The sequence below is a fragment of the Trachinotus anak genome, unplaced genomic scaffold, assembly GCF_046630095.1.
Source record: "Trachinotus anak isolate AG129_WGS33_773 ecotype Australia unplaced genomic scaffold, CSIRO_AGI_Tana_v1 ptg000004l, whole genome shotgun sequence".
Taxonomy (NCBI): domain Eukaryota; kingdom Metazoa; phylum Chordata; class Actinopteri; order Carangiformes; family Carangidae; genus Trachinotus; species Trachinotus anak.
In genome coordinates this window covers 2,650,001-2,674,343 of record NW_027273855.1, presented here as the reverse complement: position 1 = coordinate 2,674,343, position 24,343 = coordinate 2,650,001, and the positions used below count along the sequence as shown (strand labels likewise).

At 40.0% G+C, this 24,343-nt stretch overlaps 1 protein-coding gene across 4 annotated transcripts in view; it reads left to right on the top strand.

The window, feature by feature from the left end:
* Positions 1-24,343, top strand: part of celsr3 (cadherin, EGF LAG seven-pass G-type receptor 3) — a 110,605-nt gene that overhangs the window by 14,616 nt on the left and 71,646 nt on the right. For all 4 annotated transcript variants that reach the window (XR_011690731.1, XM_071475234.1, XM_071475235.1 and 1 more), the window contains exons 2-3: positions 9,299-9,642; positions 12,517-12,805. Coding sequence is in view for 3 of the 4 variants with exons in the window: in XM_071475234.1 (XP_071331335.1) it covers positions 9,299-9,642; positions 12,517-12,805 (633 nt within the window). In the remaining variant the exon portion in view is untranslated. The remainder of the gene's footprint in view (positions 1-9,298; positions 9,643-12,516; positions 12,806-24,343) is intronic.

Genomic DNA, 24,343 nt, shown 5'->3' with positions numbered 1-24,343 from the left:
TGCTTTGGAGTTGAAGCTTTATCATTGTGAGCAGGGTGTCCTGAATTCTTGTCTTCCATAACTGTCAACGTTAATAACTGTATTTCGGTTGTTGTTCAGTAGTTTGCACTGTGTGTGTGTGTGTTGGAGTGATTGGCATACACAGCTGAACATCACAGGAGACCTCTGTTCTGCACATATCGCACTGAGCAGACCATTACTGCTGCACTATTACGCTGCCCTACAGGAGCAATTGTTTGGAAAATTAAAATTTGGGATCTTTTCGGGCAACAGACGGCCCTCACAGTGACGAGAGCGGCTGCAGACACACCCAGCCTCAGGTGCTGCACTGACTGCAACCATTTGCCAGAGAGACTGTTCAGCCCTCAGAGTTTTGCCCCACAACACCAAATTATTTAACACAAAAGCAGCAATCTCTAACCACAAGTAAGGTGAAGCCATGTTTACAGCGCCTCAGGGCAAAAAGCGCTTCTTTTTACATGAAAAATAACCTAAGAAGTGTAGTTCTGCTTTTTTTATTCCCCCACAAACTTAAAGCCTCTGTGGTTGTAAATTTGAGAGAAAAACTGCAGCAGCAATCGCAGCACAGGGTTGCAACCCTGCTTCCTAGAAATGATGTGTCTGCACAACTAAACTGCAACAACAAATAGGTTTTACAGGAAGCGTATTATCAGACGGGGCCGTACCAACAGAACACAGATGCAGGATGGAGGATGATGGCCGCTGCCACAAAAACAGCCTCTAACCGATGACACGTCTGCATGTCAGAGAGGTCAAAGTGTGGATTTGTGTTACACTGTGGATTTGTTCATAAGTACAATAGACACGAGGGTGTGTATCAATGTGATATGGACTAAAAGTAAGAGTCTTTACATGGGAGAGGGCTTTTTGTGTTCAGCGTCTGTGGAAGTTAAGTGTATCTGGTTTAATGTAAAGGATTAGTGCTTCTGTTGTAAAAGGATGGTTTAAACCATTATGTTGGTGAGGCTGCTGTGTGTGTGTGTGTGTATCTGTGTGTGTGTGTGTGTGTGTGTGTTGCTTTGTTTTTCTACTCTGTTCTACTTTGCAGTGAGTATAACGAGTGCCCAGACCTCAGGGGTAGAAAGGCTTTAAAAGACAAACAGAGCGGAGAAATCAGCTGTAAGCCAGCGTGCGCGTGTGTGTGTGCGTGTGTGTGTGTTTTGTAATGATGCATACACAATATAATAACGCATGTGTTATACGTGGCATTAATATATGGCTTGCCTCTCTCTTCAGCTATCCATTTATTAATTTATTCACTTATTTGTCCTTATTTGTATGTAAGTGCCACTTTGGCTGTTCTCACTTTGACTCTCAGGGAGCTGTTTCATTATTTTTAGGTGACTGTGCATCAAACAGTCCTTTTGGCGCCTGTGTTAACAACTTCAAACGGTTTGTGTTTTAAAAGGGCAGCGTTTGTTCAGCGGCCACTGTGCCTATTTATTATCCTGACCTGAGGGCGACCTGCGCAGCTGAAAACACGAAGCTCCTCATATTTTTAATTTTTTTTTTTTTGTTTTTTTTTTGTTATTACACCGCATTTTGAAAATTCAACCTGCACCTCACAGATTTCATTAGGGCTTCTCGAGGACGGCGAACACCAAGGGGAGACAGGGAAAAGCCAGACAAAGGGATGTGACAACACAGTGTGAAATGGGATTTAAACCCATGTGATTGTGCATGGACTGTGAACTAATGGGCTGAAGGCACCATGACAGAGTGTGTTGTGTTTCAGACTAGCAGCACACGGCTTTTGTTCTGTGTAAATCCAATTTTACTGTTTTTGGTCTCTGCATACTAGTTGTAATATATCTCTCCTTTTTGGCCTTTTTTTTTTTTTTTTTTAAATCCCAGCTCCTTACTGTACCAGGAGAGCATACAGAATGAGTCAGACTCAGTGTCAATGCCATGTGTGACTGACCGAACCATGGAGGGACTTGAATCACTCACCTCAGCTAAGAACCAGAATAAATGGATGTTTGTGGAGAAAACAAGAAAACAAGCCCCATGATCCCCATTCAAAACTAATTTTATTTTTGGTAAGATATAGGTGAGAAATCGACTTGGATTAGTTAATGCAAAAGGATATTCAAGGTTTTCCTCCTACAGTAACAGAGGGAGGAATTGGAGTAACGCAGCTGTAACAGAATGAAGTGAACACAGATAAGAACAACTTTTCAGCAGGCTGCACCTCTGAGGTCGACGTCTGGTGAATAAATGATGCGTGAACTCAGTGATTCTCTTCATAGCTTCTGCATCTAAAACAGGTTTTACAGTTGATATCACAGACTGTTGTGAAACTATCACCACAGTGCTACAGATACTGTGTCTGGTCTTTCCGTAAGGCGTACTAGTTGTGTACAGCATGTGCCATATGATCATTTTCACACAGACTGTTCTTGCAGTTAGCTCATAGGAAATGTTCTTTATTTACCATTTTGTACCAATAGAAAATGGGACAATAAGCGCAACATGGATGTCAGTCAAACTGCAGCTATAAAAAGCCACTGCAGATCAAAATTCACAAAGATTTAATACTTTTTTAAAAATCTTCCTAAAGCTGTTTCACCAGCATCTGCAGTTTGATTTAACTTTTCCACGTGTGAGCAGCTCCTCTTTGAACCAATAGCACCGCACAACATACCCCAGAATCCGGAGATGTAGGCACCCAGATATTTCAAACTATGACCCATATATGATGAAATCTGGACTGGACATGGTGCAGTCACAGCATTGTAAGATGTCACATCAAAAAATCTTCAGATATGCTCCAGATATGATCTAGATTCTTGCAAGGACCTAAAGAGGACATCTCTGGATTCCTGGAGCTTTGGTGCAGTGTATGTTACATTTAAAAAATGGGGTACATTTGAAAATCAGTGGGTTTCTGTTGAGACTTTGATAGCATACTTGATTTAGTTATGTGATAGTGTGAACTGATCACATCAGATAAGTTTTATTATTTACATTTTAAAGGTAACGCATGTGTGTTTTTTAGACAAAATAATGAAAACTTTGTGGCTGCATTAGAGATTTTCTCTCCACAAACCAGTGGAGCAGTATCTCTAAACCCTCAGTTGCTTTCCTCTGTGACTCTTCCTTTCTTCCTTTAAGGAAAAGGCCAGGGTTCTGCCTTGTGACCTATCCTCCCGCCCAGTATTGCAGTTTTTAAAAATATTTCTCGGGCTGTTTTCAGCTCCAGCTGCGGGCTTCTATTGTACACTACTTTGCAGACTATTTCCGTCCGGATTTCCAGGAAGCGAGCTCTGGATGCTCTGACATTCAAGAAGCTTTGAGTGCCCTATTAGTCAGGCTACCTGGTGCAGAGAGATAGCACTGAACTCCCTCAACCCTTCAAAGGCCAGGGACCCACAAAGCATCTTAGAGCCGGAGCACTGATCGGAGGCCAGCCTCTCTCTCATGGCATATTGATGTTCATGCATACATGGGACCTCGCTGATGATTCCGGATCAGTGTGTGTATTCTTAGAGGCTTTATGATTGCCAGCCCCAAGCTCCCCTCCCTCTTTGAAGTGCGGACACACGAAGGGGAAAATGTTGGCTTGAAGCCCACAGGAGCTGTGAAAGCTTGCAAAAGTGTCTTGGAGTTGTTATTTACAAAAATGCTTTGTTTTCCCGTGGTGCTAAAGACGCCAAAATAACCTTCCATTTGTGGGGTTTTGAGTTTGGAGGTTATTAATGTTTTATTATTTTCATGCCCGCTGAAGTGGAGTGGCAAGGAGAGAGGCGATGCATTAGTTATAACGTCCTGGCTTATTGGCAAGTTATAGACAAGTTCACCTTTACTCACCTCTAATTCATAATTCACATTTCACAATTCCTCCATGGTTCTTACTTTCCACTGAAACAGAGCTGACATGTCTGGATTTAGTTCTGGAAGCGACTGGTTTCCTTCCACAAAGGCTGTAGGCTGTATGTTGTATGACAAAATGATTGACACCTCAGAGCCCATTAATGATGGAGGGGGCTTAAAGGATAGTAGATGAATTATGTGCTTGGTTGATAATACATGACTTTTACATAGCGGGTTCTCTCACATCAGCGGTAAGTGTTGGTCCTTTTCTATCACAGATCAGTCTTCATATATAGATAAAATGGCCCTAATCGTGGCGTAAATTGAATCATATTGAATAATTTCTTTGATTAATAAATTATTTGATTAATTCTATATAAAACACAGGGGTTCATGCATTGTATCAGACGGTTGCTGACTGGTATTTATTTGTTGTTTCTGTTCAAATGTCTGATATCTGAAGCCAATGATTTCAGTAACAATGAGCAAGAAGCAGCTTTCTGGACGTCTGTTAAATGGACAATTTGTTTAGCTGTGGTTGTTTTCTGGTAATGTCTTGGAAGCAGTAATTCCCCAGGTGGAAGACAACCAGATGGATGTTTTTTTTAGAAACAGAAGGGAAGATGATACAGAAAAATACTCATATTCACAGTTGTATCGAGGTAAAGCCGAGTAGTTTCAGTTTAAATTCTGCTTTAAAGTAAAACTTGAAGGAATCCCTGAAAACTGTTTTTTTGTAGCATAAGCTACAAAAGCTTATGAGCTCTCGGATAAAAATCATGTGCCTTTGAACACAGCAGGAAACATTATAATTAGACGAAGTGTTGACACCAGATATTTTTTTGCAGGATCCCCATGTTGTAACAACAATCCTCAGTTGACTAACTTGTGACAAGAAAGTCAAAACCTACCTCGCAGGAAGTGCAGACTTATCCCTTATGACTCCTGTATTTTGAGAACAGCTGCAATTAGCATGTCAGGGCTTGTGCCTCTGTAAAATTTGTGGCTGACTCCAGAGAAGGAGGAGCATTAGTCATTGACCTGGTCTGACAGTAACGGGACGGAGCTGGGTGGTCTTAATTGCTTAAATGGCCTTTTAGCTTGAATTGTTGTTTTTCTTTTCTATTTCAAGCCGCCAAATGGCTTCTTATGTGAGCAGATAAGTGGAAAGCCCTGTGTTCAGTCATGTTGGCCAAATTAGCTGGACTGTAGCCACGAAGGGACGCCAAATGAAAACATTTTACTGGGCGTGTTTATGTGTGTGTGCCAGGCTTACAGTCAAAATTTAATGTCTGCTTGGGGCAAAAATACCTCTGAGGGCTGATAAAATCACAGTGAAGTCAAAAACTGTCGGGGCAAACAAGCACTAATTCTTGTGAGTACCATTTGTCATTTCAGCCTGTTTGGTTGACTTGTCAAATATCTCGGCTTGAATCCCGTCCCCTGTGGACCACCGGAGGGGATTCCTGAGAGCCCGAGGCTCGAGGGAAAATGTTCAGTTTGCCTGGCAGAGGAAATTGTAGTGTTTTTTTTTTTTTACTTATCAGTTGAGCACACAGTCTGCAGGAGGCTAACGTGGCATCACACACAATAGTGTCAACAAAAAATAAGGTGCACATGGATTGTTTGTTTGGAGGCAGAGAGCCATTTTCCAGCAATGGGAATAAAGGGTGGAATAAGTGGTTTTTAAAAAATAAAAGTCTTGGGGTACAACTTCAGCATTTATTTGTCAATATGAACAATAAAGATTGAATTAAACAACTGTGGAACATGGCTGTTTAAAAAAAATCTTAGTTTATTAAAAATCATATGTAAACTAATTTCCTGAGTAACATTTAATATCTCAGTGTGTCTCTGTGTGAGTGTGTCTGCAGTACAGTACGGTATGAAAACAACAGATGTGATGTTTTAATACACCTGCATGTCTTCTATCACAGTAATGCTGGATGCTGATCTGAGCAGGAGACATTAACATGCACTCATTATCAGATGCTTTTATCTAAAGTAACTTGTGAGGGGCATCACTGAAGCTTCAGTGCAGTAGGAGACCATGGTGTGAGTACTTAATATTACATCTATTCAATAAATGCAAGGAGATCAGGTGAAGATGTAGGAATTCTATCAGCAGAAGATGGTTTCAACTTCGAGAAGCTGCCATTGCACCACTCCACTGTAAATCACCCCAGATAGGACTCAAACCCACAATCCCTGGCTTAGGAGGCACACTTGGGCTGTCATCTGTAGGTAATTCATGCTAATACAACAAATATTTGCACTCTGCACAAGTATGTTTTGCATGAGTGTGTGTGTTTCTGTAATGCTGTCTTTGTGGAAATCGTTAGGACATTTTTGGGCAGAGAGAACATTTTGTCACATCCTCACTTTTTCAGGGGCTGAGGGTGAGTTTTGGTAACGCACATATTTGCTTTCTTGCTGAGAGTTAGAAGACACGATTGGTACCGGTCTCATCCCTGTACACTAAACGTGAAGCTAGAAGGCAGTGAGATTAGCCATAGGCCTAAACGTGTTAATTAATGAGCTGTAGAGGTGTTTAAGGTCGGACATGTCCGTCCGCTTCCAGTGCAGGTAATCAACTCCTGGCTTTAGCTTCATATATAATATACAAATATGAGAGTGGTGTCAATCTTTTCATGTGACCTTCAGCAAGAAAGGAAATTTATCAAATTGACAAACTGATTTAGGTTAGAGTAAGGGGCCAGGGAAGGCCTTAAGTCAAAGATGGTCCTCACAAGTGCATTATTTTTACATGCACTGAATCATAATGAAAACGTGCATTTGTGAGTATGTGAGTGTGTGTGTGTGTGTGTGTGTGTGTGAGATCGGGTCCTACTCCAGCAGATTATCCCCGGTCTTTTCATAGATCCCTGTCTCATTTCAATGACAATGGGAGATCAGCGTCAATTAGTGCTCCGTCTTTGCATCGTGATCCAGAGGGTTGATAATACAGCCGGCTTTTAACCCCCGAAGACGAGGTGACATGTAATTACTTCACCTAATACTGCATTTTAAAGTCAGACCTGCAACACTATGCTTACCTTCAAATCTATCTGTCCTTTTTTTCATCTCATCTCATCTTCATACAATTCCATTAAAACGTTCCCTGATGATTTTCTGTGTGGAGTTCTCCGCCTGCGTCCCTCCGTAATGCCACTCCTCCCTCTGGCTGTTCATTTATGACGAAAGGCTCTGGATTTTAGTGTGTGTGTGTGTGTGTGTGTGTGTGTGTGTATGTGTGTGTGTGGGTGTAAGAGGTCAGTGGGGTGTGAGGCTCCTCATAATCCGGTAATCAAACCAGCTGCCACCAAACCCATCCCCCATCCCTCCATACCTCTCTCCTTCTCCTTTCTCCATCTCTTTCTAACTCCTTCTGATTTTTTAATTTTTTTGTCTTTATATTTCTATCTGCATCTCAGTCTTTTTCACATCCTGACACTCTTACTCTGGGACTTCTCCTTCCTTCCTGTGTTATTTTCTTATAGCAACAAATTGTGAACGATAGAAATGATTTGATTAATTTTATTTTAATCTCAGTTAAAAGATTTAAATCAATTCCGTGAACACAAATTATTAGTGAGACAAGTACGAGCTAAGTTATTATCAATTCCCCGTTTATGAGTCACCACAGTCTCTTTCTCTTTTTGTTCATCTCTGATTAAAGGCCTTCATTCTCTTTCTCTTTCTCTCTCCTTCACCCTCCGCCAACTCTCTTTTCTTCCATGTGCCAACATCCTCCCTCTGTCTTTCACCTCTCACCCTCCATCCATGGCTGCCACCCTCCTTCCTTTCTTGTTCTTTCTTCCTCTTGTTCTCTCTCTCTTTCCTCCTCTTATGTGTTTTATTCTCTCTTTCTCTTTCTCTCCGTCTTATCTTTCACCTCGTTTCACCTTCTCATTGCCTCAGTGCCGCTGCAGAAAATTGCCTCCTCGTGCTGGTGTGGTCGTGTGCGTTTGTATTCCTTTACAGCTTATTAGCCTGCTTGTCGCACCAAATTGCTTTACAATATACAATATGGCTCAGTGCAGATGAAACGTGTCCTGTATCTGTTGCTGAAGCAGGTATTCATGTTTTCTTTGGGGGGGGTTGTGACCCGCTGCGATTCATATGAACTCATTTTGTAGTGACGGGTTTCAGAGAGAAGGAGCTGTGTTGAATTTGTAACCAGTTATACCTCTACATCTCCTTCTCTCTCTCTCTCTCTCTCGCCTTAAACCATCTTCCTGGCTCCCAAACGAATGTAGATTTCCGAGGATCAGGTTTCTCATTTCTTTCTGTGACACATGATTCCTCCTGTCAGCCACATGTGATGCAGCTGTGAGGGTCCGCTCCAGACTATACACTACTGCCCTAAATAAAGACCCACCCATCTTAAAAACCCTTGATTGGAGGGAGGAAGAGGGGTAAATACAGGGATGGCCCTGATTAGGTTGCCCTGGCGCTGGGTGGTCGGGCTGGAGCCCCCCTGCCCGGCCCACCAGTGTTCTGATGTGGCCCTTCCCCCACCCTTACTACATAAGTATAGTAATTATCATCATGATTATCATTATTACATATTATTACATTTTATTATTATTATAATATATATTGTTATCATATTTTGCTATCTCATGTTATTTATCACATTATTGTTATAACATTATTATGATTATCATTGTTGTTTTTATTATTATTATTATCAAATGAATTATTACATAATTTGTGTATAATCTAGTGAAAGCAAACTTCCTTTCCATTAGACAGTTTAAACATCAGAGCACAGTCAGTATCAGTCATGTATAAGCTTCTCTCCCTGTCTCACAACTTAAACTACAAATATGATAGAAAACAGGCTTGTGTGTGTGTGTGTGTGTGTGTGTGTGTGTGTGTGTGTGTGTGTGCGTGTGTGTGTGTGCTTTGTTGATCTTCTCTGGAATTAGCCTTTAGCATCAGTAGGAGTTTGTTCACTTCAGTGGCAAAGTAGGTCCTTGTAGACTTGAAGGCAGCATTTTTAAAATGTCACATTCTGTATTAAACACAAAGCAGCTCTGATGATCATCATGACTTTTCTTCAGCATCTGTATTTTTCTTGTATCTGATGTGAATGTATATACAGTAATCTGTGAAGAGCTGCATATCTCATGATATAGTCGTGACCTCCTCCACCTTTTCTCTTCCTCTTTACAATCCCTCCTCTCTGGCTGACATTCATTTATCTCTGTCTCTTTACCTCCTTGTCTCAGCTGTTTATCCTTCCTGTCCCTGACCCTTCTCCCTTGTGCCTCCCCCTTCATCTATCTCGCTTCTCTTACTCCTTCTCATCTATAAGTTGCTGTCTGTCCTCCTCCAACCCTCTCTATCTTTTTCTTTCTTTATCTCCTACTCCATCACCTCCTCATCCATCCCTTTTGTCAATCTTTTATACATCTGTTTATTCACCTAACCTCTTCCTCTCTGCTCTCTTCTTCAGATGGTGTCCACAGCATCTCAGCCCAGTGTGTCCTCCGTGTCCTCATCATCACCGAGGACATGCTTGGAAGCAGCGTCACCGTCCGTCTCCAGAACATGTCCCAGGAACACTTCTTGTCACCACTGCTGGGTAACTTCCTGGAGGGCGTGTCGGCGGTGCTCTCAGTGCCCGTCGAGGACGTTTTCATCTTCAACATCCAGCCGGACCTGGATGCGGCGCCGGGAGGGATCCTGAATGTCAGCTTCTCTGCTGCGTTGCCTGGCGGGCACTTCTTCCCCTCTGAAGCCCTGGAGGAACAGCTGTACCTGAACAGGCTGAGGCTGACATCACTGACACAGATGGAGGTCAGTCCACGTGCACACACACACACACACACACACACACGCACACACACACATACACACACATACACACACACACACACACACACACACACACACACACACACACAAACCATGCTCTTAAATGCTTGGTGTTGGTGCAGGTACTGGAACTTACTAACTTACACAGTATACAGCACATCTGTAATTTTGAATTACATACATTTGATAAAAAAATATGTGTTCATCTTACAACACACTTCACAACCATTATTGATTCAACAAATCTTACACTGCACAAAACATAATTTTGAGTTAGTTTTAATTCAGTGTTGGTTTGTACTTTAAAAGACCTGCTAATCATTTTAGGAGATACAGCAAACACAAACATTTAGTTTTTATTTTTCCTATTATCTGTACATTAAGGTCATAGAATGTGCCTATAACATTTTTTTAACCTTCATATTCTCTTTTTTAATTATTTTTTTAATTAAGGAGGTTTGTGTTCATCTGCATATACTCATACACCAAAGTTCAAACATTTTTCAAATAAACATTCTATGAAAAAGGTCCAGCATTTGCACACACAGTCATGCACACATACACCGTAAGACACATTGTGCAAATGTACATGCATCTCAAGACAATCGCCTGAGCATATTGCATGTGAACTGATAACAATACAATACAAAAGCTATGGCATCACATCCATCTGGCTTAATGCAACAATACACAGATATGACCACTATTTCTTCTCATGCATGAAGTCACACACACCTGGATACAGCATGCACATCTGTAACATTAATGTTTACACACCTGGGACAGCTGGCCCAAAGGGGAAAAGATGTGTGAAGGGGCGAGGGAGGCCCCAAGTGTCAGGAGATACATAGTTTAAGGCTGAGTGTATATGACCTTCCCTCAACAGGCGCTGTCACACAGACACACAAACACATGGAAACTGAATCTACAATAAGACACAATCTTGCAAATACAGCACATATGATTCAGTGGCCCTAACAGGAAAGATAACTTTACGTATATACCCTTTTCTGGAAAGTCACTGATTTTGCAAAGCAGAGCAGGAGCAGAAAAAAACATCAAAATGAATCTTCATGCAGCAGGGAGCGTAGCCTGAGAGGCGACACCCAGGGCAATCTGCTGCGCGGGCACACCTGAAGGCAATTTAGATAAGCCAGTTTTTAATGAACTCACATCTTCTCACATTTGAAGTACGATGACTTGACAACAAGAAGACGATGTTCAGAGAGATTTAGTCAGTAAATCAAACTGGAGAATTATATAACTTATTAGTGGAAATATGTTTTAGCATTAGCATGATAACACAGCAACCATAATGCTAACGTTAGCAGGCGAACCTGCCAAACATCAACACGTCAGGAGGAACCGTTAACTTGAATTAATGTTGAATTAACGTTTTTTACGGCTTCTTCTTTTTTTTTGTTCAACTTGGTGTGTTAATTGGTATATTTCTCTGTTAGTCAGTACGCTAACGTTATCTGTTAACCTAGAGTTTACTCAGTTTATCTCTTAAACTGTGAAACGTTATTTCTTCTTAAGTTAAACTGATTTTTCTAGCAAAACGTGAACACCTCAATTGACCAAAATCACTCATTAATTCTTAGCGTTTCCTTTTGTTAGTGCTTTTGGAGACAACCTGCTGTTGTTAAATAGTATCTAAATGATCCAATTTCATCTAAAAATGCTGAAAGAGAGATTTAGTGAGTAAATAAAACTGGATAATTTTACAACGTATTAGTGGAAATATGTTCATGCTAGATAACCTTAAAAGCTATAATGCTAACGTGTTAGTGCTTTTGGAAATGACTTGCTGTTGTTAGATGCTAACAAAATTATCCCTTTTATCTAAAAATGCTAAAAGTTGGAGTTAAATAAGTATTTAGTGTGTTTTCAGCCCTCTGCGCAGTGCTAGGCTTTTCAATGGGAGACACTGTGATCTGTCATAGCAGGAAAGGCACAGGTGCAATTAATAACTTTCATTAAAGTTGTATTTCAGTCAGGTGCTCCAGTTTCAAAGTATTGATACTACTCATACAGACTCTCTGGCAACAAAGTACATTTACCCCACTGCTATTATAAGGTATTTGTATTTCTCTTGAGAATTTCCATTTTGTGTAACTTTCCACCTCTACTTCACTACATTTCAGCAGGACATTGTCCTTTTCCTCTTCTACTTTTATCTGACGGCTAAAGTTACTTGTTACTTTTCAGATCAAGACGATATAAAAAACAAAAACAAATAATAATATGGATTGTAATAGACTCAACTACCTAAATGTATTATAGTGTAGTAGTACTGGGAATTTTTGGGGCTCTGTAAATAATACTTTGAAGTGAAGGGATAGACCTCCTCTATTTGAATAACTTATGTTGTGATTTTCCGCTGCACAAATAAAATTGGCTTGACTTCACTACTTGTAAAAGTGGTTAGAACAAACTCCACCTGACCAACTACATGAAAATGCATCTTATGCTTTGATGGATCAGTATTAATAATCAGATACTGTAATTTATAATAATGTGTCACTCATAGAGGAAATTCTTCTGCAGAACAAGTACCTTTACTCTGATAATTTAAGTTTTTTTTTTCTGATAATGCACATGGATTTTCAATTAAGTAGTATTTTGATTGAAGGAACGGTTCTTGTAATGGATTACATTGGATTCACATTTGCATTGTTGTATTAGTACTTTTATTTTATGTCTGTAAAAGCCTGTTGCATGTCTCACTTTTTAGAAAGTCCTCCATGAGGAAGCTGAATTGCTGGTGTCACAAAAGAAAATCTAAACCGGGATGAATTGGGACCCTTCCTCTCAGTGACCAGCATCTTTCCCTGTCCTCTCTCATCACTCCAGGTTCTCCCGTTTGACGACAACGTGTGTCTGCGTGAGCCGTGCCAGAACTACATGAAGTGCATCTCGGTGCTGCGCTTCAACAGCTCCGCTCCCTTCATCTCATCACCCTCCATTTTGTTCCGGCCCATCCACCCCATCGCGGGCCTACGCTGCCGCTGCCCAGTGGGCTTCACGGGCGATTACTGTGAGACGGAGATCAACCTGTGTTACTCCAACCCCTGCCTGAACGGAGGGGTGTGCGCCCGCAGAGAGGGAGGCTACACCTGTATCTGCCGTGAAGACTACACTGGTGAGTAGGGGGGGGGGAGTGTGTGCTGTGGTGAGGGAGTGTGTATGTTGTGAGGTGGTGATAAATCTCAATAAATGAAACAGATTTTGTTGGTTCTTTATGGGCAGACATCAGGGCTTGAATTAGGTGTTAGTGTTTTATGCTAATAGGAAGATAAACAAATGAGAGCTGAAGTCTGTTTGTGTGTGATAGTGATGGTGGTATACACATGTTGATAAGAAACTGTAGTACAATGTACACTTAAATTATTTTTGAAAGTGGAATAAGCCTAATCCTTCTTTTACGTAAGGCTGAAGAGTCAAATTAAATTTGCATTTTGCCATGTTGTGAACACCCAATGAAATACATTTGGAAATATCTCATGCAGTTTACTTATTACAAACCACATCTAACTGTCCTTGATCTCTTTAGTTAGCCACTTGTAGCACATATGCAGTACATATCTGTCCACATGTTACTGGTTAAACTGGTTGACCTTTCTATTGCACCTGCTTTAAGAAAGAGGTAATGAAAGTCAAATTAGGATGTGAGAGCCTATTAACAGGTCCTTCAGTAGAGTGACTTTAATCTTTGGTGTATTACTTTTAGACACTCTAGACACAGTTATTATGCAGGTTAAAATGTCAACTCATTACAAGTTGTGCAAAAAACTCATATATTGCGATTGCGATATGAGTCAAGATTTCAGTTGCAATGAATGTTTTCACATTTCATATTCACTGAAAATTTTTTAAAATGATGATGTGATTTTTGTTGAGGCTTGTACGAAACAAGTATTTTCTCTTACGTCCCTTACGAGAATATGATTTGTAGGACGGGGGAATCTCTGTAACACCGCAATGCTTATGATGCTAACAATGCATAACGATGTTGTAACACATTTACCTTTATCCTATATATTATTATATTATCGTTTGGATATTGCAGTTGGCTATATTTCGATTTCGATTAAATTTCGATTAAATGTGCAGCCCTACTCATGACACAGAAAATCTAAGCTAAGCAGTGTAACATTTTCACATGGCTTTAAAGGGACTGGGTAGACCTTTTAACCTACTTAAATGTGTGCTCATTAATTATAAAACAAATATACAACATGTTTTCTGTAAAACATTTCTTTTAGATGATCTCTAATTTTGTAGTATTTACAAAATATGGGGACTTCAGAAACATCTCAGTTGAAATTTTTCTGTATTTGCATTACCCTATATTTTTTTGAAAATCTAAGAGATTTTTCTTTATATTAATGATCGTTTTATTCACCTCTACAACACTGATTTAGTGGATAGGCCATTGTGCTGTATTTTTGTTTGCGTATTTGTGTGTTTGTTGTGTCTTGGTGTAGTCTTTAACTTTACCCTGGTAAACTAAAGCTGACTGTGTTACTTTATTCGTGTCCCATACTGACTTCCTTTTTGATCTGCTGTGTTTTCACTCTTTTATCATGTTGAGCTGAACAACATGAAAACACACACTCTGCCTCTTGGGAGAGATTACTCCTTCTCAGGTCTCTACCTGATAGTTTTTTACACACACACACACACACACACACACACACATACACACACACACACACACAAACACACACACACACACACACACACACACACACACACACACACACACACACACTCCATTCTTTCCCAATACACCAGACTCATTTCAGACTGTCTCCCTCTCATTCCTGCCCCTTCATACTGCTGTATTGCTTCAGTCTTTGAGTCATTGAGTTGATGTAGGAGCGGATAGATGCTGTGTGTGTGTGTGTGTGTATGTGTGTGTGTGTGTGTGTGTGTGTGTGTGTGTGTGTGTGTGTGTGTGTGTGTCAGGGGGATATTTCACATTGCCTTTTATTTCAAATCAAAAGAGAGCTGGGGGAGTGAAGCAACACTTTTCTTTCAAGAGAGAGACGGAGTGTTTTCCAAACTCCCACTGAGACAGACAGAAAGAGAGGGAAAGAGAAAATGGGCAAAGGAGACATTGAGGTAGAGAGAGACAGTGAGTGGGAGGCAGAGAGAAAGACAGAGAATAGAGTATGACAGAGGGACAGTGGAACAGTGGAGGGAGTCAGAAAAGTTTAAGAAATAGAAAGCAAGATGAAAAGTAGGGAGAGAGGGAAACTGTGAAGGGGAAGAGGAAATAAAATCGTGAGAAGGAAGGAAGAGATAGATGATAGAGAATTCCCCATACACTGTTGGATTTTGGGCGAAACCACTGAAAAATTAAGAATCGAGAGACAGTTGTGGTGAAATGTTTGGTCATCATTCCAAAACAGTAGCCTTAGATTGCAATGTGCAAGCTTTGTTGATTAAAGATGGACGTCAAAATCCTGACAGCGTCCCCATTTTAGGACTAAAGTTTCACAGTGTGACTGCTGCTACAACCCTGTCTACAAGCCAACCACTCAGACTGTAACATGGAAGGGGTCAGGCCACTGGAACATTGTAGGGTTCACTTTATAGGATAAAAAACTCCATGCCAGTGCTATGACTGAAGCTTGGATGACAGATGATGTGTCTTTGCTTGCATTTTTTTCTGTCTACATCACATTGCTCCACCTCACCAGACATGTGTTGCACATTTGGACATACCTCAAAATAGACATCACAGAGTCTGACACAGATTGTGACAAAGAGCTTATTGGACCCATCTCACACAGTTTGACATGCAATGAACCTGCAAGATCCCTGTTATCACAGGGTGTGTAGGGGCCTTAAGGTCGAAGACAGGAAGGATAAAAGAGAGGGAATGTAGACAATCGATAATAGACAAAAAAGACAACAAGAGTGAGTGAGGGAGAACGAGAGGGGCAGAAAAAACTGAGAAAGAAAAAGAAAAAGATGAGACAGGACAGGGGGGAGAGAGAAAACAATAGAACGTGACAGATGAAGGAAAGGATGGAGACGAGACGGGTGTGACAGCAATATGAAAGACGAGGCAGGCAGATGAATTCAGAGAGTAACAGGGAAGGAGGCTGCAGGGAGAAAGTGGGGCGAGAGACATCCAAGCGCAATGAGAGCGAGGGAGAGGAATAGAGGATGAGAGGTAAGGGGTAGAGCGAGGGAAATCAGATGGGTTCTGGGTAGTCGCTGTTGTGCGTTTCCTGCGTAGGCGTCGGTTGTAGCGGTGTCTTGTCAATGCCCGGGGCTAGTGGGAGGAAGAAGAAGAGCAGGAGGAGCAGAACGAATAAACAGGGACGAATTGATTCTGCAACACATAGAAATCTCCAGACATATCCCAGCCAAGTTTGCTCTCTCCCTCATTCTTTTTTTTTCACTTTTCCATCCAACCTGCCGTTATCAATCTCTTCATATGCCCTTTGTGGCTTTAAATTGCTTCTCCCTCAAACTCTATGGATTGCTCTCACAGGCAGGTGCTAAGCTGGGGGTTTTGACCGTGAGCAGAAACTGTCTTTTTTGACCCGAAAAGTATTTTTAAGTCTAGAATAGTAGCTTGCAACAGACCTGAATCAAGTGTGATTTGTGAACAACTGTGTTTCTTTGGGACAAAAAAAAAAGATTTCTTCAACTGCAGAGTACTTTTCACGTGCACAGCCTAATGCAAAGTTACAAATTAAAACCAACATTAATAAAAGCAAATAAATAAGAGTAAATAGTAACACTTAGATTTAAAACAAAGTAGAATAGAAAGAAATGAAATGACAATTAATGTAAAATCAATTAATAAACTCATAAGTTCCACAATCAAATTATTAGGCTGTGGCTCAGGAGGTAGAGAGAGTCGACCACTGATCTGACAGACAGTGGTTCAGTTTCTCCAGTCAAAGTTCGAAGTGTCCTTGGGCAAGATATCGAACCCCAAATTGCCCAAATGTATCATTGGTGTTTGAATGTGTGTGTATGATATGTAAATGGATGAAGGTGGCTTCCCAAGACTATTAAAGCATTTTATAATTGCAGTCCTTATTAATAAGATTTTAATTCCATATTTCCAGACCCCTCAAGTTATAAGTAAGTCTACTCATATAAGAACAGCAGGTAAAACTGGACTCTATAAGAACGACTGAGCATCTTAACCTCCTCCACCACAAAGGCAACGACGCACAAAGGCTTTCCCAATACGTGTAACCTCAGGCTAACCCTTCTCTAAAGCACACATTTAACCCTGGGATAAGTTAGGTTTGACACTTTGAAAAGGGGTTACCACTGCCTTTTACTCATGAGATAGTAAACCCTGCTGTGTAGAAAGGTTAAAACTACCTCTGTGGTTCCAACCCCAGAGATACAGAGCTAAGGAAGTAGTTTGAAACGCTGCTTCAGCTGGGGTCATGTACTGTTCAGCCAAGTATTGAATACACAGCTGTAGCCAAAGGTTTAAGTGAAACTGCAATGAACTGAAAATTAACCCTGGTGTGTTACAATGCAGGGTTGCAGTAAAATCTTTGCTTAATTCAAGTTTGAAAAACCTGTTCAGTTTACCGATGTGTTACAGGACTTCTGACATTTTCAAATCAGTAAATTAAATAAAATAAATTCTTGAGGCACAGAGGTGCCTAACAAAGTGTTAGTATTAACATTAACAATGACTCTACTGTATTCAAGTGTGCTCACCCTGAAACTGAAGAGCCTAAACGGAATTCAGTCATTATTAATTATTTACACGTTTTTTTTTTCTACTGAGACATGTCAAAAATATCTTCTATAAATAAGACACGTCAAAGCTTTACCACAAATAAATACCTTTTTAGTAGTTTGTTCTGCTGTTGTTTGTGAAACTCACTGTAATCACTCAATAGCTACTAAGAAAAGAAAACAGGGAAAGCAAAATATGAAATAATGTCATTATTCACACTTGTTCATCTTGAAGCAAGTGAAAAAAAATCGTTGGAACAAATTGTAAGTTTCCAAAGTATTGAAGTGTTCTATATTTCTGAAGGTGAATTGTCAAATTAATTTAAAACCCTTAGCATAAATATTGCAAACGAAGGAGCCCGTCTTTGAAGTATTTAGTCGCCTCATCTTACAACAGTGTAATGTTATATTGTGGTTTCTCAAAATTATGATGGTACTTCCCATAAACACAGCTAGTTCCTTGTAATTTCATTGCCACTTGTGTCAAAGGTTTGTCCATCCTACCTTTTTTCTAACTTTGTGCGGCCAGACATCTGTCTCCTCAACTTGAATTAGGTTAAAATGGGTAAACAGCTGTCGTGGTATTTCAACCCAGGAAATTAACACCCCAGAGATTTTTCAACTGACTCTCAAGGCAATCAAATACGTTTCCTATGAAATCTAACCGCCTGCCACACAGAGTAAAGTATAGTGTAAAGGCCAGTTGAGGCTTGTTTGTTTGGCTCAGATTACAGCCTTTAGACTTGACATTATGAACATGTGCTTTTAAACAAGGTTAAAACCTGAGTGTGTGTTTCAAGAAGATATTGTTTTAGCACAACTGAGAAATTTTATGTCAAGTACAGGATAATTAGCTTCTCTCTTCTAAGGATTACACCCCTCTGTTTCCAAGGTGCCTCCGAATTAATCACATTTTGGATGGAAGTTGTAGTTCCACCTCCTGCTGGTACAATGCTAAACTCTGCACTTTTTTTATTCATAAAAATTTAAATATTTCTAACCTCTAGCACTCACTTCTCTGAAAAACATGCTAAGCTTGCAGTGCTGACGGGAATGTGCAACCGTCATTAACCCTGAAAACAAGAAGAAGACCTTAGCAGTATAAAGAGAAGTGGAAAATGAAGCTTAAAGCTGGAGATAACAGTAGACAGAGAGAATATCTAATCATTCTCACAAACTAAAGGAAAATAGACTCAGAGGTGATAAAGTGAGATGCACATTATGCAGATTATAGCAAAATATAATACAGGGGATGCTGATAGAGCTGAGAGATGAGGAGATGACACAGAGAGAGAGAGAGGCATGGATACAGACTAAATTAGTTTGTGAGGAGATAAAGAGGTGAGCAGTGAGGAGAGAGGACACAGGTAGAAATTAAATCTCTTGGTTGTGGTGAAGTGATCTGTATTTTACTCTGAGGGAAGCTGAGATAGAGGAAGAGAACAAGAGGAAGAGACAGAGAAGAAATGCGGTAGGCAGAGGTGAGATTAGTTTTGGTTGTGATCAAGCAGATATGCATGTTACACTGAGAAATGTAATCTAGTTGATAGGGCGGGGAAACAGATCACACATACAAAGAAAATTAGCTTGAGGTAGCAAAGCGGATGTGAGGCTTGTGAAGAATAATGCTACCTACCTATAAGAGAGTTTAGTTTTTTGAAGGTGGCTTGGATGGATACAGAAGATTGGTGTGCAACTGAGAAGGAGAGGTGGAAGAAATTTAGCTGGTTGATGTGAGATTGAAGTGTAGGCTGTGAGACTAAATCTGTTTGGTTAAGGAAGACAGAGAGAGGATGAAGACAGAGAAACAGGTGATTTAGTCTGGGGAATGAGATGAAAGAGTGAGAAGAGTGATGAATACAGAGGACGAGGCCACCAAATTATGTCTGGCAAGATAAATTAGAAAGTATAGAGGAGGTGTAGAGGAGATATGAATAAAAGGAAGGGATAAATACCTGAATGGACCTGAGAGGAAAGAAAAGTGGAAAACATACTGTATATGGGGAAAATGAAGTCTGTACAATATGTTCTGGTACTGTGGCTTTAAGAGTAAGACATATGAATGGTTTCTTCAGAATAGTAGTGCTGAATAAATATCAGGGACATGTCCTTGATACATATTGATGAACCAAAACATTATGAGCACACCTCCTTCATATACTGTTGGTCCTTCACATGCCACAAACACAGCTCCGACCTGACAAGGTGTGGACCGTCCAAGACCTCTGAAAGTGCCCTGTGGTATCTGGCTCAGAGGTCAGTAGCACTTCCTTTAAGTCCTGTAAGTTGTGAGGTGGAGTCGCCATGGATCAAGCTTGTCCAAGCACCAACACCCTGTCGCTGGATTGTTGTTTGTCCCTCTGTGGACATTTTCCTGGCCTTGTTGTGTAGCCATAACAGTGTGGCCCCTGTAAAAGTCACTCAGATCTTTACACCTGCCCATTTCTCCTGCATCCAACATGTTAAGCACAAGATTCACTTGTTCAGTTACATATATATACACCAGATATACACCAGATACAAGATAATCAGCTTCAGTTGTGAGTGGTCATAGTATTATCACTCATCGGTGTATGTACATGACCCATGTCTATCCCTCTGTGCATCATGAAGTATCTTTCTCCAGAACTTTACAATAGATACTACAATAGTACAATAATACTACAATAGATAATAAAGTTAATCGATAATTTACTTAGATTCCCCTCATCAGTGTTTGTTAACTCAGAGTAAGGTGCAAGTCCTATCAATAAAGTTTGATTTGAAGAATTGCTAATAAGGTTAGCATTAATGCTTCAAGCTGAACTGAGATAGCTTTAAAACTTGAGCTCTGCATTTCATATTTTGTCCTATTGTTATCTGCCTTATTGATCAGATTTAGTACTTAGAACTTACTTCAAGGTCTCATACTGCACTGAAACTTTAGTGTTGTCCCTCACTGGTAAGTCGATTTGGATAAAAGCATCTGCCAAATGAATAAATGTAATGTAAAAAAATGTAAAAAACAAGAAAAGCTCCTGCCAGAATTGGCAGGGAGAAATAAACAGAACAGGCCACATACATAAAGCACTGAACTAACTGAATAACTCTCTAAAATGAGGTCTGACTGGAGCAGCTCCAAGACTCCAAACAGGTTTTGAAACATCAAGACATGTGCAGTATATTGAGTTTAACAGGTGTGGAAAATTGGGTAAGTTTAATAATCCCCTTGCAGTGACAAATAACAAAAGACACGTCAGATATGTCACAGCAAACAACACATGAAAGACAAACTGTCACAACAGTAGTGACACTAACACACAAGCTAACACGTATTCCAAGAGGAAATTAGTGCACCTCAGGCGCCCACTTAGCCACTAATTAAAAACAATGTATTTAATGCTTTTGATCGATCAATATAACAGGAGCCAACAAAAAGAGGCAATTGATATCAAATGAAACCTTGAAAAATCAATGAACATACTTTTTAGATGAGTCACAACACTGAACAGGGGCTCACCATCTTCAAACTGAAGGATGGTATGAAGTCTCCCTCTGGCTCTTCCCTCTAAAACCTTTTCCTATGATGAGGCTGATCAGCCAAGGCAAACTAATCATGCTCGTGCGACTGTCAGGTAACATAAAGTTACGAAGTAAACAAATTAAAATTTATTGGCACAACTGAAATTTGACCTGAAAATCAGCAGAACTGTAGGTTATTCTCCCACTGGCACTTACACTGAATACCCCAGCAGTCTGTGATAAAGCTTACTAAACATACAATGGAAGAACTGAGCCATGAAATCTGATGTAATTATTAAGTTTATCTGAGCTAATTATATATTTGTAATTTACAACTCCCACATGAAGCCAAGAAATTGACCTTTGAAGTGTTATATTGTCTGCTGGAAAAATATTTTTTTTCTGTGACAGTAGCAAAAGGACTTGTTTTCTTATTCTGTGTGTTATGTGAACATGTATCTCACAAGAGATGGAGTTAAGAGAAATGATAGACTAAAAGTGAGGGATGAGTGAAATGAGAGTTAAAATAGTTTGAGGGTAAGAGGATTGTGTGAAACAGAAGATGAGAGATGAAGGCTGAGTTTGGTTGGATAAAACAAAAGAGATAAAACCAGGCTGGTTGGGTGAGGGTGGGGGGCGGAGGGGTGGGGGCGCTGAAGCAGGGAGAGAGATAATGGTGTTAGATGGATTCAGAAGTCGCAGTGACATTAATTTTAGAGGTCATTTATAAAATTAATGAATCTGTGTGTGTATGTGTTGTGTATGTATAAGAATAAGACTAAATTAGTTGAGAAAAGGGCAACAGAGAGTAAGGTGTGTGTGTGTGAGTGTGTGTGTGTGTGTGTGTGTGAGTGAGTGAGGTAGACTAAATTACTGTGGGGAAATTAAAAACTGGTTAAGTGTTGGCAGGAGTTGTTTGTGTGACTGTGTGTGTGGGAAAAACAGAGCAGGACACAAAGAAGAAATACAAAAAAAAAAAAAAAAAAAGCAAATGGTGCAAACAGCCAAAGCAATGAGACGGCATAGTTTTGGGGATGAGGTTTGGAATGAGCACAGATTGTGTAGGTGGGCAGAAGACAGAGGAAATAGAGACATCAAAACACATAGTAGACAAGATTTGGAAAAGTGCATGGAATATGAAAAAATACACTACAGGGGACCTGATTTGCTGAGCTGAGTGGGATAAATGTATTAAACAGTTTGAGAGGAAGGAAAGAGCAGACTACATGAGTTTTGGGGAGATAAGTTGGAGAGCATGGAGAGAGGGAAAAGGAAGGAGGTGAAGAAAAAAAGCACAAGTACCTCAGGCCCCTCTGTGATGTTTATAGGAGATGTGCAAGTCGTTAAGAATTAAAAGTCAATGCTGTGTCTGTAATCTCAGTGGATGAGACTCTGTGCATAGATACGGTCTGGTTTTCTTTCAGGTGGCTCAGTGTTAGCTTTGTTTTCCTGATGTTGAGATGCACCCTCATGGAAGGACACAGTCTGCTCAGCTATGTTTGCCAAAGTAATGTTTGCACAAGTAATTTCTGACTCTACCAATACTTCCACTTATTAGCAAAATGCCATTGGAAGCATGCACAGTGTTAGTGTCGCTCAAGATAACTGTAGGATTTCGATCATGAAATATGGTCACGTATTGTTGAGGAGGAGGACCCAGTGCAGAGACACAATAGCCAGACAACAAAAGCCAGGCAATCAGAAGACAACAAAAGAAACTCTTTTCAAAAAGATAATTAACATTTAATTTAGAACAGAAATGCTGACTTCACCCACTGAAGTACAGGAAATGTGAATTCAGAGTTTGACTTTCTGAAGTCAGAGAGCACAGACTTGATAGAAGAGGTTGTATACTCATTAAAAAACTACAGAAGACAGTGATGACATTGCATGATCTATTTGCCTCTTTTGTTTCTTTGCCTAATTGGTCTGTCCAAAAGTCAGTGGCATAAAGGAAATACAGTAAACCTTTGATCAGTCTGAGAGCAGTCACATGTGCATGTCAGAGCATTATATTATTTTCAGTCTTTCCTTCCATGACTGCTCTGTTTTTGTGAATCCACAAAGTAACTCAATCCTGCAGACTTTTGACATTATAAGCTAATGTTTAGATTTCTGTTTTCCACTTTATTTGTTGAATTTTACATGAAAATTGAAAATCTGTTCTAAATCTGAGCTAAACCATGTATAGAGTGAACTGGACATTCCTATGTGGGGAGAAAATGGAGAAAAAAGTTGCAGTTGGATGTAAAAAACATGATTGAGAGGGAGTGAAAGGGAGGGAGAGGAGAAGAAAAGGCTGCAGGGTGAAAAGAGAATCGAAAATATGTTTGGAAGGTGACGGTTATCAATATACAGGATACGATCTTTTGAGACAGACCAAAAAACAAGCAAGAGAGGATTGTGGTTGAGGCAGATGAAAGTGGAACTAGAAGTACTGAAAAGGAAAGAACACATCAAGAAACAGAAAGCAGAGAGTGAAGGGGAAAAGTGGAAGGAGATTGAAAAAGGGGAAAAGAGGCATTGAGGCAGATAGAGGCTTGTACAGAAGAGAAGTACAATGAAAGTAAAACAGAAATGGATAAATGCAAAAAAGAAACTTAGCAAAAAGAATAAAAATAAGATCATGACAGATTGAAATAAATGGCAGAAAGTCAAAGCAAAAGAAACATTAAGATGGGGAGTAAAGAAACCTCTAGAAAGAGCAAATAATCAAAATTGGAAGTATTAAAGAGGGAAGCAGTGGGGGAGCAGTGGAGAGAGAAGCAAACAAATAGAAGAAAAAGTACAGATGGGGTAAAAAGCAAATGATACAGAAAAATAAAACTGAAGGAGGTGGAGATGTAAAGTCGGTGATGGGGGAAGAGAAGAGAGAGAATGTGTGTGAGGGAGGAAGTATACGAAGTTCAAAAGTAAGTAATGAATGATGAACTGACAAATGAAAACGCTTTTACTGCATGATGCTCAAATGGTTTCACATAGAGCCTCTTTGGTACCAGTTATAATCCTGTCTGGAATCAGTTATGTTATCTGTGGGATATTGTTCTTGGTTTAACTTTTATATAATTTAAAGATCATTTTATTCTGTGTCACCTGCCAGCCAAACAATATGGGCGGTACTAAGAGGTCTTTTACTTACTGTCTCTGTATGTAGTGCCCTTTGCTTCGTTCAACCATGGTGGCTGTTGCTTCTTGTGCCAGCTGCTCAAATTTTCTGTCACTTCATTTCAGAAAAACAGAAATGGTAAAATGCATCGTTTCCTGTATATCAAAGGGTTTTTTTCCAGGGAAAGAGCTGCCATAGACTGAGTATTTAGAACAGCAGGGCTGCATTCAAAAGCTTGTGTAAAATAAATTGATGACCAAGCAGAAAAACTATAAATTATTTATTCAAGTGGAAAAATTACAGAATAGTACTTAACTAAATCAGATTTTTGACATTACA